At 41.6% G+C, this 17,780-nt stretch overlaps 1 protein-coding gene across 1 annotated transcript; it reads left to right on the forward strand.

Moving 5' to 3' along the window:
- Positions 1-375: 375 nt before the first annotated feature.
- exosc2 (exosome component 2) lies at positions 376-17,627 on the forward strand. Its single transcript, XM_056290973.1, has 9 exons — positions 376-609; positions 725-826; positions 1,096-1,141; positions 1,268-1,357; positions 2,388-2,453; positions 2,569-2,637; positions 14,533-14,709; positions 16,702-16,830; positions 17,168-17,627. Exons 1-9 carry the CDS (start codon positions 479-481, stop codon positions 17,246-17,248), a joined length of 891 nt encoding a protein of 296 aa, XP_056146948.1. The 5' UTR covers positions 376-478; the 3' UTR covers positions 17,249-17,627.
- The last annotated feature ends 153 nt before the right edge of the window (positions 17,628-17,780 follow it).

The raw sequence follows: 17,780 nt of genomic DNA on the forward strand, positions 1-17,780 counted from the left end.
CTCAATCAATTTCTTTTATGAACACTAACGTTGTACCCAGATGAACTGATTCAACTTTCTTTGATTTTCTTACCTGGATTATGGAGCATGCATAAAGACAAAGCTAAACTAAGTTTCATTGTAGGGAACCTACTTGGCGATACGGCGTGGAGAATATACAATCACTTAATTAACGATCTGAAGGAAACAAGGTTAATAGAGATAATTTAGTTCTTATTTTTTTCCCCAGGTCTGCTAAATATAGTTTCACACTCCATTCCGGTAGGTGACAGTAATGCAGCTGCAAGGTCCTTGCCGATCGCCAAACCGAAAAACAAAAAAGACGAAGAAAAAGAAGAAGAAGAAGAAGAAGGGGGAGGTGGAGGAGAAGAAGAAGAAGAAGAAGACGAAGAAGAAGAAGAAGAAGAGGAAAAGCAGAAGAAGAGGAGGCGGGGGGAAGCGGAAGAGGCGCAAAATCGTGAGCGAAAACATCGGCAGCATGGCTGTAGATATGAGATTAACAACTGTTCGCAAACATGTACCGCTGTCAATTTCACTTTTCGGCCAGTGTAATAAGAAAAATTTAGTTATTCCCGGTGATATAATTACTAAAGACAATAGTTTTATGAGGTGAGTGGCTTCAGCTGAATGTGGAACATACTGAGCAATAGCGAGTCGTTTGTTTCTAATAAATGCTGCTTCAACAAGCTGCATCACTCATGGTTGTTTTACGGTTCATCCCAAGGGGTCATGGTACTTACCTGTGCGAGGAGACAGCCACCGCCTCGGTCGCTGGAGAAGTTGAGAGAGTGGACAAACTGATATATGTCAGACCTCATAAAACCAGGTGACTGAATTAATGTCATGAGCTGCAGCATTGACCAGTGATACCACATCAACATTGTAGAATGGTTTCTGTCTATAGATGCATGTGGTTCTTCAAATGCACTTTTTTTTAAAAAAAGTGTCAAGTTGTACAGGCTTGACTAAGTGTATTTACTTGATACTTGCTGTGAGTTATGTACTTTATTACAACTCGTAAAAGTAGTGGCTATGCAATATTTGTCTTATCTGCAGAGATATAATGAAGGCATGCCTTACTGTTTTCATTTGCAGATTCAGTGGAGTGACTGGAGATGTGGTTGTTGGTCGAATCATAGAGGTAGATCACTGTCAGGTTTTCTATCATGTTATGTTGACCTTTTAAATTTTTGCTGAAAGGAATTCCTCACAAGGGATGGATTATAGTTAAAATTGTTGCAAAATGTTGGCTTTGTAATACATATAGGTGCAACAGAAGAGGTGGAGAGTAGAGACAAACAGCAACCTTGATTCTGTTCTCCAGTTGTCTTCTGTCAATCTTCGTGGGGGAGAGTTGGTGAGTTGCAAGACTAATGAAGTATACACTCCTGACACAGATATGTTACTGTTAACTTGGAAGCAATGGCAGTCTAATGCCGGCATCAGACTACATGAATTCAGCCCGACTTTGACAGAGTTTTGTCGTCGCTGACAAATTTCCAACATCAATTCAATTCAATTCAATTCAATGTTATTGTCATTAAAAACAATGTGCAGGCACATATTAAAAATAATCAGGGCCGATTATGAACGTTGGAAACGATGAACGGGCATCTTTACCCCTTGTAGTATAATTGAAGAACAGCTTTGTGGCCACCACGGGTATACCCCACAACACGCTGAAGAAAATTTTAGCATGTCAGATTTTTGACAACTCCTAAGACATGTTCCTTGATGTTGAACAATAGGATGACAGTGTGCTCTCTGGTGCACATATGTAAACATGGCAAAGAGAAAGCGATGCTGCTGCTTTCAGGTGGAATGACGAAACCGAGGAAAGGTTCGTTGAGCAGTGGCAACAATACCCCTGCCTTTTTGATGTTTCCTTGAGGGACTACCATGAGAGTCAAAAAAGACAGGCTAAATGTTGGTGAGAAATAGCAGAGGCACTTCAGCAACTCGATTAGTAGCTGGTAAAGCTTTGCTAGGTTATCATTCCCCAGTAGCACTTGCAGCAGCAGCGTCCATAATCGTTTTTTCTTACTTTTCTTTTTCTTTTCGGAACACAAGAACGTCAGCATCACACATAGCGCTTCTGTAGACATAATCGACAATTTCTTGACCCTCCTCCTCGACGACCTATGAACTTGCACAAGATCGTGAAAGGCAGCATACGATGATTGGTCGGGGTCATACTTGTAGTGTCGCAGTCTCCCAGCCAAGACATGGCCAGAATGTATGACACTATAATCTGACAAGGTGATCATCGTGAAAGATAAAAAATATCATGTAGTCTGATCCCGGCATAAAGGTTGCAAAATGAGCTTGAGTGGGGATCCCAAAGGTAATTCACTTTTTCACCGTTGTTAACTTATGTTTGTTTTTAGAGGAGAAGATCGGCAGAGGATGAAATGAAAATGAGAGACTACCTTAAAGAAGGGGATCTTATCAGTGTATGCTCGTCCTCATATTTCACCTTTTACAGGAATCCTTTTTTTAAAAAGCAACAGAGTCCTTATTCGTCGTACCAAGTTTCTGTGTAACTTTCTTCTGAACTTATTTTTTCAGGCAGAGGTGCAGTCTGTCTACTCAGATGGGGTGCTATCACTTCATACCCGCAGTTTAAAGTATGGAAAGGTAAGTCTTGACAAAGCACCAAGTAAGTGTAGTGAAGTGGGACAAAACATGTAACTCAAATAACCATATCACTCCTGTGCTTGCCTCCCTACACTGGCTCCCTGTTATATTTCGAATTGATTTTAAAATTTTATTGCTCACTTGTAAGGCTTTAAATCAGGGGTTGGGAACCTTTTTGACTGGGAGAGCCATAAAAGCCAAATATTTCTAAATATATTTCATTGAGAGCCATATAGTATTTTTAACGTATAATAAATTAAATATGTCTTACTTTTAATGCGACTTCTGGTGCTGCATGGTTTTGCTGATGGCCTTGTAGTCTGGTTCATACGTGGTGAGGTTGAGCTTCATGCAGGCGCCGAGGCTTCCATCAGTTAAACGTGAGCGTAGGTTGGTCTTAATGTTCCTCATATGCGAGAAAGACTGTTCACATGCATATGTAGAGCCAAACATGGTCAATACGGCAATACTCACACGCTGCATTGTGTGGTATGTCACAGGAAGCTCGTTCCAAGTTTTAAGAATCAGCTGGTCTTCAGGTTGAAGATTTTTAATTTCTGTCCACTTGTGTTCCCTCGCCAGCTCTGCTCGCTGTCGCGCAAGACTTTCCAACTCTCCATTAAGTGACTTGAACTTACTCATCCACATGTCTGATGCCTTCAGGTCAGCAACTTCCAGCTAAAAGTCTCCGATAGAGACCCCGGGGATGCATGTCAGGTCGATTTTGTCCACTGCACACTCATGTGGATGAGTGATGAACTTGAAAAGACCAGTGCGCGCACGAAATTCTCCAAAACGTGCTTTGAATGACTGCAGGAGATTGAACGTAAAGCCAGCTAGCTGCTGGAGATCCAGATGTTGAGTGGAGTCACTTGCTAAGCATGCATCTCTAAATTGTTGCAGTCTTTCAAATTGCAGAAGACGACCTGTTTCAATGTCCCTGAGAAAGACTTCCAGCTTGCTTTCAAATGCAAACACTGCTTGTTGAAGGGATGAGATTGTATTTCCAATACCTTGCATTTTCTCATTGAGCTGGTTCAGATGGCCAGTTATGTCCACGAGATAGTGAAACTGCAGGAGCCAGTCAGTGTTGTCTAGCTCAGGATGCTTGACGCCTTTCATTTCAAGAAAAGTCCGGATTTCACTCAGGCAAGCTGCAAAACGGCTGAGCACCTTCCCCCTTGACAACCAACGCACGTTGCTGTGTAAAAGCAGACCGGGATAATGATTCCCAACTTCTTCTAACAGAGCTTTAAACTGGCGATCATTTAAAGCTCGGGCAACAATAAAGTTGACCACTCGAATGACCAGAGACATCACCTCGCCAAGCTCCTGGCCACACGTCTGAGCGCAAAGCGCCTCCTGGTGCAGGATGCAATGAAAACTTAGGATGGCTCTTTTCATGTTCACGGAGAAGCGCTACAAATCCTTTGTTCTTCCCCAACATACAGGGTGCACCATCAGTACAGACAGAAATAAGTTTATCCATCGGTAATTTTTTTTCTTTAGCAAACTCCATGAAAGACATGAATAAATCCTCTCCTCTTGTTGTCCCTTTCATTGGCAAAACAGCCAAGCTTTCCTCACGCAGTGTGTCACCTGCAGCATACCTGGCAATGATACTGCACTGAGATAGATGGCTAACGTCTGTTGACTCATCTAACGCGAGAGAAAAGTATGTCCCGGCGTTTATGTCCTTAATTTGTGTTTCCTCGACTTGATTTGCCATCATGATGCTACGATCGTGCACAGTTCTTGCTGACAGGGGCATGTCTTTTATTCGTTTGATTATCTTGTCTTTATTTGGGAAGTCATCAAACAGTTCATTGGCCACATCAAGCATGAATGTTTTGGCATACTCGCCATCTGTGAATGACTTTCCATTCCTTACTATTGCCAAAGCCCCCGCAAAGCTAGCGGAATTCCCGTCACCTTGCTTGGTCCACACACGTAGTTGCTGCTGACTCGTCTGCACTCTCCGCTGTAGCTCCTCGCATGCCCTTTTCCTGCTGTCCCCCGCTGGATATTTCGATGCAAATGAAGCATGGTGCGTATCGAAGTGCCGCTTTATATTTGACCGTTTCATCGATGCAATTTTATCATTGCATATTAGACATACCGCAGATCCTGCTCTCTCCACAAATGCAAATTCCTCTGTCCACGCAGCCTGGAATGCACGGTAATCATCGTCTTTTTTTCTTTTCGCCATCTTTTCCGTTACAAGGGTTGAAGCGGATAAACTAGTTGGCTATCTGATAAAATTGATTTCTTCACCTTTACAATGACCCGGACATGCTCGCGAGCCATTGGTTCCCGACCCGACCCACGGGTGACCCGTGACCCGTGAAATTTATCTTCAAAACTAATTTCTGTTTACTTTAAAATGACACAGTATTATTAAGAAATATCACAAGTATTTTAAAATCAGTTCAAACTGATTTTTTTGAAAAAAAAATAATTTTCAACTCAAAATTGTCTGGGAGCCATATGCCGTCACCGGAAGAGCCATATATGGCTCGCGAGCCATAGGTTCCCGACCGCTGCTTTAAATGGTCTTGCCCCTACATACATTTCTGATTTATTGACCTGGTATGTGCCCCCTTGAACATTAAGATCTGTAGATGGAGCCTTGCTGGTTATTCCTAGGTCTCGGTTTGTTACAAAGGGGGATTGGGCTTTTGCTGTTAGAGCCCCCACACTATGGAACTCCTAAGACAAATCAAGTCTCTAACTTCTTTTAAATCTCATACTAAAACTGTTCTTTTACAAAGGTTTGTAAAAGAAAGCTTTTACAAGTGTTTGATATTTGTCTTTATTTATTTATACTGTTTTTATTTTTATCTTATTCACTTGGTCTTACTCATATTTTGCTTTGTCTGGTTTTATTTCTTTGTAAAGCACTTTGTAACATTGTTTTAGAAAAGTGCTATATACATAAAGTTATCATTATTGGTTTGCTTCATAACACATTGGTTGCAGTGGGTTACAGTCACAATATTTGAATCAAAAAGTTAAAATGGGAAAAAAGAACCACTGAACAACTCTCCCTGTATATTCCTAAGAAGTAAATGTATAAAGGGGCATATTTTCCTACTTTCTTGACATATTGGTATAACTAATGAAACACACCTGTGACATTTTCTCACCAAAGGTTATTTGGTTTCACCAAAAGTTGTTTGGTTTCCAGTGCTCCATGCCCACCTCTAATGAAACAGGCTATTTGGGATCATTAACATAATAATAGCTTTATTCATGAGCCGCTATTTGATTGGCAATATTGCTGGCCCTGTTCCCTCCCTTAACATGTCTGCTTAGCCAGAGCATGGTGGGTTGTTTCTGGTGTGACATCACCCCAAGGGTAAGTTCTGAGTGGCTTGTTCAATCAGAACCAGAATCATGTTTATTGGCCATGTAGGTTTGCACATACATATACATGGAATTTGGCTCCAGTTTCATGGCTCTCTCAGTGTGCTTAACATAGAATACCAACACTACCACACAACAATCTTCAGATATATACACAAGGATTGAGTATGTACAGGTGAAATAAGAGGTGATAAAGTCTAATGGTGTAGAGAATTTATTAGAGATGCAGAAATAGATGTTAGCCGGTTACTTACACACATATTTGAGATAGATGGACATGACAGAGCTTACCAGTCAGTGTACGTACAATGTACAGTACAATATATACGAAATGGTTGGATTTATTTAGCAGTGTTAAGCATTCATTTGGATGACAGCCCATGGAAAGAAACTGTTTTTATATCTGATTGTTTTGGGATACAGTGCTCTGTAGTGCCTGCCAGAGTTGAGGAGTTGGAACAGGTTTTGACTAGGTTGTGATGGGTCTGCAGTGATGTTGCCTGCCCATTTTCTGACTCTGAAGGTGTATAAGTCCTGAATGGAGAGCAGGTTGGTATCAATGATTTTCTCTGCAGACTTAACTGTCTGTTGTAGTCTGTCCCTCTCCTGTTTGGTGGCTGATCCAAACCAGAGAGTGATGGACGTCCAGAGGACAGACGGGATTATTGCAATGTAGCACTCAATCAGCAGTTCCTGAGGCAGGTTGCACTGCTTGAGCTGGCAGAGAAAGTAGATCCTCTGCTGGCTCTTTTTGATGATTGTGTCTATGTTGGATGCCCACCTTAGGTGCTGGGAGGTTGTAGAACCCAGAAATCCAGGTTTTCACCACAGACACTGTGCTGTTGAATATGGTGAGCGAGGGCAGTGTTGAGAGGGCTCCTCCTCGAGTCCACTGTCATCTCCACACTTTTGAGCGTATTCAGCTCCAGGTTGTTATGGCCACACCAGAGGGCCAACTGCTCAACCTCCCGTCTATATGCAGACTTGTCACCATCCCGGATAAGGCCAATGATGGTTGTGTCATCCGCAGTCTGCATCTGTATAGTCCATAGCTAATAAAAGATTGTTCACCACTCTGGTCAGAGCAGTTTCAGTGGAGTGACGGGCCCTGAAAGCCGATTGAAAAGGTTCATATAGATAGTTTTCTTCTATATGGGTCGAAAATTGTTGATACGCCGCTCTCTCTAGTACTTTAGAAAAGAATGGAAGATTAGAGACTGGTCAATAGTTACTAAGAAACCCTGGATCGAGGTGTGTTTTTTTTTAAGCAGCAGAGGTTTAACCACAGTTGTCTTAAAACTGTTGGGAACAGTGCCAGTAGTAAGTGATAAATTAACAATTGTAGGTCCCAGGAAAGGCCAGAGGTCTTTAAAAGGTTTGGTTGGTAAAGGTTGTAATAACAGTGACTATAGATATGAATTTGATAAGACAGGATCTGCAGGAGTAGCTGGAGTCGAAGAACTATTTGTTTTTGAGCTCATCAACCTTATTGGAGAAAAAGTCTAGAAACTCATGGGCCGTGAATGGTGACCAGCAAATAGACGACTGCTGTTTAGTAAGTTTAGATACAGTGTCAAAGAGAAATTTGGGGTTATGTTTATTAATATTGATTAAGTGAGGGGGATACACTGCTTTTGCCTCAGATAAAGCACGCTTGTATTTCAATAAACACTCATGCCAGGATAGGTGAAAAAGGTCCAGTTTTTATTTTTGCCATTTATGTTCCAGTCTCCTACAGGACTGCTTAAGAGCATGTGTCTCGTCGTTAAACCAGGTTGTAGGCTTCTGTAGTCACCTAGCTGTGGTAGTGAGAGGTGAAACTGAATCGGTGAGACTAGAGAGGGCCACATTTAAGTCACTAGTGAAATTTTCAACAGAGTCAAGTCACTACAGTGAAAGGAGCCAAGAATTCAGGCAGCTGCTGGCCAAATGCAGCTGCAGTGGAGGGACCAATGTGACGAGTGGCAATTACATCTGTTCCAACATTAACTGGACAGGCCAATAATGCTTCAGATTTGATGAGAACATTATCTGACACAGCAGATGTGGTTGGCAGGACATTCAGATCAGAACCAGCTATCCCTTTAGATAGAACCAAATGACGTGTGTTACCACTGTGATAACTCGACTCTTGACCAAACTGAGCGGACCGAAAAGTAAGCGCCAGAAAGGCTTTACTTAGAGGATCAGCAGCCTTATTCAGATGAATTTTTAAATCACCAAGAATTAGAATCTCCAGAATGAGTAACAAGACCTGAGACAGATTCTCCAAATTCTTCAAGAAATAGTAAGAGCTAGGAGGTCAATAGACTATAACAATTTGGACTGAGCCGAGTCTATTCATGGCTGAGGGAGATGGACCCAGAACAAGAGCCTCAAAAGATTGGAATTTAGATTCTAGAAGTCAGATTGAAAATAGACAGATATTAAGTCAACAGCCCCACCTTGTTTATTTGCCTGAGCTACATGGGCATAAGTATAGTCAGGTGGGGAAGCTTCATTTAAGGGAAGGAAAACATTTGGTTTCAGCCGTGTTTCACATAACCCAATCATCATAACTATGTTCAAGAATCAGATCATTTATTAGTAAGGCTTGGTAGACAATGATCTGATATTTATGAAACCAAATTTAAGCATCTTTTGGAAGTGATTAGTAGTAGGCAGAACTTTAAAGCTACCAATAGGGGAAATATTAATTGTAATTAGGCACCTTGTATTATTAGTTGACAATTTTGATGAGCAACACTTTGGACGATCTGTGGTCACACTTTTGATAACAGATGTTTGGTTCTGTAGATTATTAGGTACTTCGTTGATGGGATTCCCGAAGTCAGGTTCCAGTATTGACTGTTTGTCTGTGTGGATACATCTGTCTGGACCAGACAGACATTTACTTTATTAAGCCAGGTTGAATTTTCTGAGCATTGCGATGAGCACAAATTCTTTGATTCACATAAAATTTAGTAGCTACTTAATGTTTTATTTAATTAATGTTTTATTCTGATTAACATATTTGGAATGTTCCTTCAATATTTACTTCGGTGGGATGAAATGCATAGGCTTACATCCGTTAAAGCACATTTGGATAGATGTTCCCGTGTGCCTGTGCTTAAACTACAGCGTGAGGGGTGTCTGGGTAGTGGATCACCGTTGGAATCCCCGTGTTGCCTCCGGCTTGGTCAGACGTCCCTACAGACACAATTGGCCATGTCTGCGGGTGGGAAACCGCATGTGGTTATGTGTCCTGTTCGCTGCACGAGCGCCTCCTCTGGTCGGTCGGGGTGCCTGTTCGGGGGGGGGGGGGGTAGTGTGATCCTCCCACGCACAACAGCCACCTGATGAAACTCCTCACTGGCAGGTGAAAAGAAGCGGCTGGCGATTTCACATGTATCGGAGGAGGCATGTGGCAATCTGCAGCCCTCCCCGGTTCAGCAGAGAGGGTGGAGCAGTGACCGGGATGGCTGTGAAGAGTGGGGGAATTGGCCAAGTACAATTGGGGAGAAAAAAAGGGGGGGGGGTACTATAGCATGAAAATAGCTCAGTACACCTGAATCAGTTTAGACGTGGTCTGAGTCTGTTGAGGCGTTAGTGCAATTTCAAGTTAAGCTGGACACTAAATTTGTACTATGCCAGCAGATCTGTATTAACACTCCCCCAGCTATGCCATACCAGCCATCTCTTTCAGTGAGTTCCTTTCCAAGCCACGCAATTATTAAATGGATGTAGGCAGGAAAATTCACCTTGCGCTCAAGGAAACTGTCAACAAGCTTGCATTTGTTCCTCTGCCAGCTCTGCGCCAGCATGAAAATAGAGCCCAATCTGTTCCTCGAGCTAAATAGGACTTAAGCCAAGAAAGAACCATTCAAGACGCCCCTACGTAATTCTCAAGCCGTTCTAGGAGTATACTGTGATGGATGGTGTCAAAGTGCTGCATCAAGACTGAATAACAATAATATTGAGGTAGAATCTGATGCAAGCAGAAGATCATTTACCACTTTGTTGAGCACAGTTTCAATAGAATGAAAACAACTAAACACAGGTTGAAGTTATTAAAAAAAATTGTTTGACATGAAAGCTGTGATTTATTTAGCCACAGTTTTTCCAGTATTTCCAATGAAAGACAATATTGGCAGTCTGTCTATAGCAGGGGTCGGCAACCTTTTGGATGTCTCGTGCCACTTAAATAAAAATTACAGATCTGAGTGTCAGTTGATTTTCATAATGAGCATTAATCTATTTATTTATTTACTGCTGCTTCCCCATCTAGGTTCCAAAAGATACACACGCACAAGCACACTCACTCTTTATTTGTGCAAATGTACTCACTCTTTATTTCTGCAAATGTATGTAAATTACTAGGGCAAAAAAGAAAATTAATTCAATCTTACCGATTTAGTGTGACCCTTGTCGCAATATCTGGTAACCACTGCTAGATGTAGAGCATTGTTTATATCCACACTCTCATCAAGAGCTACACTGAATACCGACGCATTGTTCAATGCAAGAGTTTGCTGGTGCCTTGTGTTTTCAGTCATGTCTATAATGCGCCTCTCTACAGTTCTTGCAGAACTGATGATCATGTCTTCATTTGGTAACCCATCAAATATTTCATTTTATTTTTTTATTTTACTACTTATTGATCCCCGTGGGGAAATTATTCCTGTGCATTTAACCCATCCTAGCTGTGTAGCTAGGAGCAGTGGGCAGCTGCTGTGCAGCGCCCGGGGACCAACTCCAGTTCATCTTGCCATGCTTCGGTCAGGGGCACAGACAGGAGTATTAACCCCTAACATGCATGTCTTTTTGATGGTGGGGGAAATCGGAGCACCTGGAGAAAACCCACTCAGACACAGGGAGAACATGCAAACTTTGCACAGAAAGGACCTGGGATAACCTCCCAAGGTTGGACAATCCCGGGGTTCGAACCTAGGACCTTCTTGCTGTGAGGCGACAGCGCTAATCACTGCACCACCATGCTGCACTTATGACCTGCAAACTGCTGAGGGAAGCCTCCTTTATATACTCTCCATCGGAGAATTGCTTCCCATGTTGAGCAATGCATTGCCTGATTTTATAGCTGCCCTCTGTAGCTTGGTTTTTGGCGGCACTTAGGGTTGTAAACACGCTGCTTTGTTTCCCATACTGGGCCACTGCCCTCTTGATGATTCAACTTTATTAGCCTTATCTTTTAAGTTTTTCTCAGGCCTTGTTTAGCTATGGTAGCTATTCTGTTTGTTAGCGTGCGATAAATATAGATTGAGCTGGAACTGCTGTGCTGATTAATTTTGAAAGAGCAATGGCCAACAGGGAAACTCATCGTTGGTCACCTGATCCAGCAGCCTAATCGTGTGACTTGTTCTCTTGTCATTGTAAACGTGGTTGATCAGGGACGTTCATGTTTGTAGAGCTTGCCCACTGGTCCGGTCCAGCCAAAAACACAACAGAATGACTAGCATTATTGTTTAAAATAAAGAAAACCAAGTTTATTCATATTAGAACTGTGTGTTTATTTATAAAAAAATTCCCATATTGTTATTATGGTTCCTGGTCCCGCACACTTTTTTCCTGTCCCGTCCCAATCACGGGATGAGTATTGAAACTGACTCCCATCCTGCAGAAATCCAAAAAATGTCAGTTTCTAGTTTAGATCACTGGTGAAACCAATGATCTCAGTGAAAGCAGCTAGGACCCCTGGCAGTCTTATCACCAAGTGCTGTCAAAAACCCCATTCACACATGCCGCCTACCCAGTAAATCTTCCCTCAATTCAATGTGTCCTGGCTCATGTGTGAATACGAGCTGGAGTCAGTATTCTGTAGCACTTGCAATTTGCGGACTCAAGAAACATTTTGATAGATTACCAAACAAACGGTAGTGTGAACAAAATCCACTTTATGGCCGTTTTAAGCTGCTTTTACAGGTGCGAGTGAACCAACCAAAAAGGAATGTATCTGTGACTTGTTCACGGCGAGCATTTATCTAAAATCTGAGATTTAATTGTAAACCAGCAAAAGTAAGAGCATATTTAAAAATGTTTGGAAAATGGACCTAAGAGAAATTTGTTCGGTCAACGCAGAGGATGAAATGAATTGGAAGCTATGTAGCGCATTGTCACGGGATTCTGTTTCAGACTTCTCAAAAATTGGAAAAACGGGCGTAGTCGGAAGATATGATGATGGTGTGATTTATTATGCCTGCCTCCCAAGGTGCAGGCAGTTAGAATATTTACAAAAAAGTGCAAAAAGATGAAAGACAGCAAAACAAAATTCTCTATATACAGGAGTGCAAAATATTACTCAAAGGAGTTCCTCAGTAATGGCACAAATGCTGGCATACGCTCCAGCATCCCCATGACCCTGTGTAGGATAAGCGGTTTGGATAATGGATGGATGGATGGATGGAGTTCCTCAATAACTCAAGTTTCAAAAAAACAAAACAATCCAAAAAACCAAAAAAAAAATCTGAAAATTCATTAGAAGTTACCTTCTCTGTAACCAAGCCAACACTGACTCCACCAGGGCCAAAGGCAGCCCTTTTAAACCAGTAGCCCCTCCCAGTAGGCTTAATAATTACATAAAAATAAATTCAATGAACACATTTTCCTACCAAATATGGAATTTACAGCTTCTTAAACCCAAACATATTTTAAACCAAAAACAAGTTATCTGCAGCAAAAATGAACATTTCAATCAAGAAACATAATTATGCAGGTCATGTGACCGTGAAAGCGTGCGAGAACATCCCGTTTAACAGGAAAATGTTACACCCCTGTTTTGCAACCAAACTCATTGATGGGGGACGGCGTTGTGATTATGCAACGCGCTACCACAAATGGTAAGCGAATAAAATGTTTGCATGAATGCATTTGTAATGGAAAATAGAACTACCGAGTGTGCATCCTTGGTTGTGCTACTGAAACGGAGAAGGAAAGAGGGATAATAGCGAGGTTTACTTACTACTTAGTGAGAATGGAAGGGAGTGGGGAATATGTGTGTATGTGTGTGTGTGCACTGCCTACAGTCAGTGACGGAGCCACTCCAACACACACAGTTATATGTAAAATCGAGAATGCATAAACAAACAAACAAACAAACAAACATAAATAATTAAATGCATAAGTACAGATGCTGTAGTTTACAAAAAGGCATCCTACATGGACAGGGAATGAGACATTTTACTTTGCTGCTCAATATGAAAATAATGGCACACACCATTCCCGCTCCTTTTTTTGAAGAATTTCCCCCCTTTTTCTCGCCAATTGTATCGGGCCAGTTACCCTACTCTTCCGAGTCGTCCCTGTCACTGCTCCACCCCTTCTGCCGATCCGGGCAGGGCTGCAGACTACCACATGCCTCCTCCGATACATGTGGAGTCACCAGCCGCTTCTTTTCACCTGACAGTGAGGAGTTTCACCAGGGGGACGAAGCGCGTGGGAGGATCACGCTACTCCCCCAGTTCCTGCTCCCCCTCAAACAGGTGCCCTGAACAACCAGAGGAGCCGCTAGTGCGGCGACCAGGACACACACACACACACACTCACACACACTCACACACACCCACATCCGGCTTCCCACTCGCAGACACGGCCAGTTGTGTCTGTAGAGATGCCCGACTAAGCCGGAGATAACAGGGGGATTTGATCCGGCGATCCCCGTGTTGGTAGGCAACGGAATAGACCGCTACACTACCCTGATGCCCCATTTCCACTCTTAAATGTTGAAATGACTACATTATTCAGTGTCGTCTTGGCAATCAAGTCCCACGTGTTTCCCTTTGTTCCTTCGCTTAATTTGACCATTTATGCTCTATGGACTTGACAGTTGCATAAAATACGTAGTTAATCAGTTATTCAATAAACAATCAACAAACAAATCAGTCATCTCAGCTATTATGTTTCTCATATGGTTTATAGTGCCTTGCTAAAGTACTCGAGACAATCAGTGCATCATGGGTTGAGGACAACATGCTGCTGTTGATTTTATATGACCGAAAAAACACAGTAACACGAACTCTCTGGAGATGATGGGGGGGGGGGGGGTCAGTGCTGCTGCTTTCAGTCTTTGCTTTGCCTGCATCCTTTCTGGCAGACCCACCATGCCTTGCATTGAGCTCTGTTTTCCCTTTAACTGAGGTCATTTATCTTTGTTCTCGCTTTTATTTTCAGTATCATTGGCATAGCTGTTTCCTTTCAATAAATATTCTGTTCTAAGCTGTCTGTAAAACCCCTGCTTCTCAGCTGTACTCAATTTCACCACAAGGGGAGGATATGCAAACTCCACACATAAATGGCCCCAGCGGGGTTCAAACCGACAACCTTCTTACTCTGAGATGACGGTGCTAAACACTGTGCCACCTTTTTTGCTTTGGGTCTCTGGCATTGCTCCCTTCTTCCACCTGTCCATCGTCTTTCTTCTTGAGTTTTCCAGTACTAAGCAGCCTGATCACCATCATTTTTAAGAGGCAACGCAACTACTAACTCAACATACTTCTTTTTCCTGATGTTATGGTTTTTGTACTTTTCTGTCACCAGCTTGGCCAGGGGGTGCTGATGAAGTTTTCTCCTTCCCTGATAAAAAACCAAAAGACCCATTTCCACAACCTGCCATGTGGGGCATCAGTCATCTTGGGCAAAAATGGTTTTGTGTGGCTGTATCCCACAGCAGAACAAATGGATGAGAAGGCTGGGGGCTTCTTCACAAATCTGGAGGTGAAAACAAGACGCATGCAAAACATTACATAATAGTTTAAGCAGTCATAATATGGGGGATCCCTGTTTACCACCTACTGCTTGATTGACAAACGTCGTCAGCTCATTTTTCATATTGTGGCCCAACTGTGCCACCTTCTCAAATTTAACGTTGGATAAAGAAATGGGGAATAGAAGAGAGGAATATAGTAAATATTAAACATTAAGTACAGAGAAAATATCCTTATGCATGCTCAATAATCCAGGTAAGGAAATCACAGAAAGGTGAATCAGTTCATCTGGACACAATGTTTAGTTGGAAAAACATTTCATCATTTATCCAAGTGACTTCGTCAGTCTCAACGGACTGCAGATATACCCCGACCTTATAAACAGCACAGTTGCATAATAACCGAAACCAACGATTGGTTTCATATGCAAATTGGCGTGACCATTAACTAGAATTTCAATGGCCATGTGTACTATTCACAGAGGATTGGGGAATAGTTGCAATCACTGTATTGTATGATATGTAAGGTAGTGTGTAGTGTAGTATGTAAGATATGTGGCGGGAGTGTCAGAACAGTTGAGATGCATATTCTCCAAACACCATGTGTCAGTTGCTTTCAAACCCCAAAACACGCTGCGCCAGAAATTGGTTCGCCCCAAGAATCGAGTCCCCGGCACAAACAGAGCAATATAGTGTACGCCGTTAAATGCCGGGAAGATTGCTGTGACTTGTACATCTGGGAAACCACACAGACGCTGGCCAAGAGGATGACACAGCACAGGAGAGCTAACACATCAGGCCAGGACTCCACTGTCTACACCCATCTACAGGCCAGTGGCCACTCTTTCAAGGATGAGGATATGAACGCTGGTTTGAATGGGGAGTCAAAGACGCCATCTATGTGAAGAGGGAACGACCATCCCTGAATCGGGGGGGGGGGGGGGCTAAGAGTACATCTGTTGCCATCTTACAATGCTGTGATTGCAACCATTCCCCAATCCTCAGTGAATAGTACACATGGCCATTGTAACTCTAGTGAATGGTCACGGCAAATTGCATATGAAACCGATCGTTGGTTTCGGTCGTTATGCCACTGTGTTGTTTATAAGGGTGGGGATACCTGCAGTGAGTTGAGCCTGAAGAGGTCACTTAGATGAGTGATGAAACGTTTCTCTCTCAATAAACGTTGTGTCCTAGTGAACTGATTCACCTTTCTCTTATTGTGTCCAGATGAACTGATTCACCTTTTCACCTTTCTGTGAAAAGGCGAATCAGTTCTGTACTTTTGTGTAAAATTATTTTTTTTCATGTGACTATTAATGTATATATGAATTTTCTATATTTGATGTTGGATTTTAGTATTTTAGTATTTGAAAAGATGGCACACTGGTACTCATAATTAAGGGCCAGTCATCTTGTTGGTTTTTTTTTTTTTAAGGAAATAGAGAATGGCAAACAATGGTAATGCCTCATTTGGAGTTTGGAGAATAGGAACATTTATAATGTCAATGTCATAGAGGGAAAAGATTATATTGTAGCGAATATGGGGGGCAACCACAGGAACTGTCGCGGCCGAGACGCGAACCCATATCGTCCGTACTGCAGGAGACATCGCTAACCGCCCGCGGCAGTTCCTGTGGTTGCCCCCCGAATTCGCTACAATATATACATTTTATCAAAGAAAGTTCAATCAGTTCATCCGGATAAAACGTTTAGATGAACTGATTCACCTTTCTGTGATTTTCTTACCTGGATTATTGAGCATGCATAAAGACATTTACATTTTGTGTATTTACATGATGACATTTTCAGTGGCATTTTCATCATGTCAGTAATTATCTATAAAAAATGTGGTTGTTTAGTTTTAGTTTGTTTGATTCTCTCCCCATTTACTAGTCATGCTATTAATGTATCGCTGTGTTTTTCATTGTTTCCATTCCATTTTAATAATCTTGTTAAAATTCTCAGTCTCCATACATCTCACTATGTCTCTGTACTTTCAGCCTGTCTCGGTGTCAGATCGGGCCGCGATCTCACGGTTGAGGAACTGCCTGGTTGCTTTGGATGCATACAAAGTCCTACTGTATGATACTAGCATTCTCTATTGCTATGAGTTTTCACTTCACCACCCAGTAAGGCAGTACTTGACTTTCAACCAATCCAATTTAACAGTGCATAAACTGTTTGTTAGATTAAACTTGTAAAACCCACACCACTTATGTATAAAGAGAATTCACAAAGAGAGCCATATATATATATATATATATATATATATATATATATATATATATATATATATATATATATATATATGTGTGTGTGTGTGTGTGTGTGTGTGTGTCTACACATTATAAAGAATTGAGTACAATATCCAACACCTCTATTATATATAGATGCATGCATGTTTAGAATCACACGTTTCAGTGTCACCATTATTGAACAATCTTTATTCTTATGTTGTCTCCATAGATCAAGGACATCCTAAAACCAGAAGTGATGGAGGAGATAGTAATGTTGACACAAGAGAAACTGGCAGAACATGAAGGATAAAAAAAAATCCAACTAATCATTCTACCTCTTCACATGACATTATTGTGTAATGCATTGATTTGCATTCCAGATTTTGGAATTGCAAATAGACCAAGTGATCTATATTACCAAGATAACAACCATACCTGAGACTCAGCACCAGCTCAAAAACTTGATATTTTGCAGAGTCCTCCATTGAATCATTTAATTAAACATGTTAATAGAATGGATCATTTGAAACGTCTTAAGAGAAACAGAAAACTAACGAATGAAAGAATGAATGAAACTATGAATTCAATTCAGTGTTAGAAAACATCCATATCAGTTAATTAAGTGGTCCTGTTTGAATTGATGGAAATGTGTAATTTTTTATAAACTGTTGTTTCCAATAAAAATTCAAACTTTTTTTACTCTAATTTTCTGACATTCATGTTAGTGTATTAGTCACTGTACACATTTTAACTCGCACACGCCAGGAGAACTGGGGAGCGCTACCGATGCTGAAAAGAAGACTAATTGTTTAACATCAGTCTGCTGCGCTTTTCCTCAAAGC

This window comes from Lampris incognitus, chromosome 12 (genome assembly GCF_029633865.1).
Source record: "Lampris incognitus isolate fLamInc1 chromosome 12, fLamInc1.hap2, whole genome shotgun sequence".
NCBI lineage: Eukaryota > Metazoa > Chordata > Actinopteri > Lampriformes > Lampridae > Lampris > Lampris incognitus.

Excerpts from the sequence above, each read along its gene's own strand:
- exosc2 (XM_056290973.1), top strand. The coding sequence starts at position 479 with ATGGCTGTAGATATGAGATTAACAACTGTTCGCAAACATGTACCGCTG. Across the intron at positions 2,454-2,568 it reads AAGAAGGGGATCTTATCAGT|GCAGAGGTGCAGTCTGTCTA; the intron begins GTATGCTCGTCC and ends TTATTTTTTCAG. Across the intron at positions 14,710-16,701 it reads GCTTCTTCACAAATCTGGAG|CCTGTCTCGGTGTCAGATCG; the intron begins GTGAAAACAAGA and ends CTGTACTTTCAG.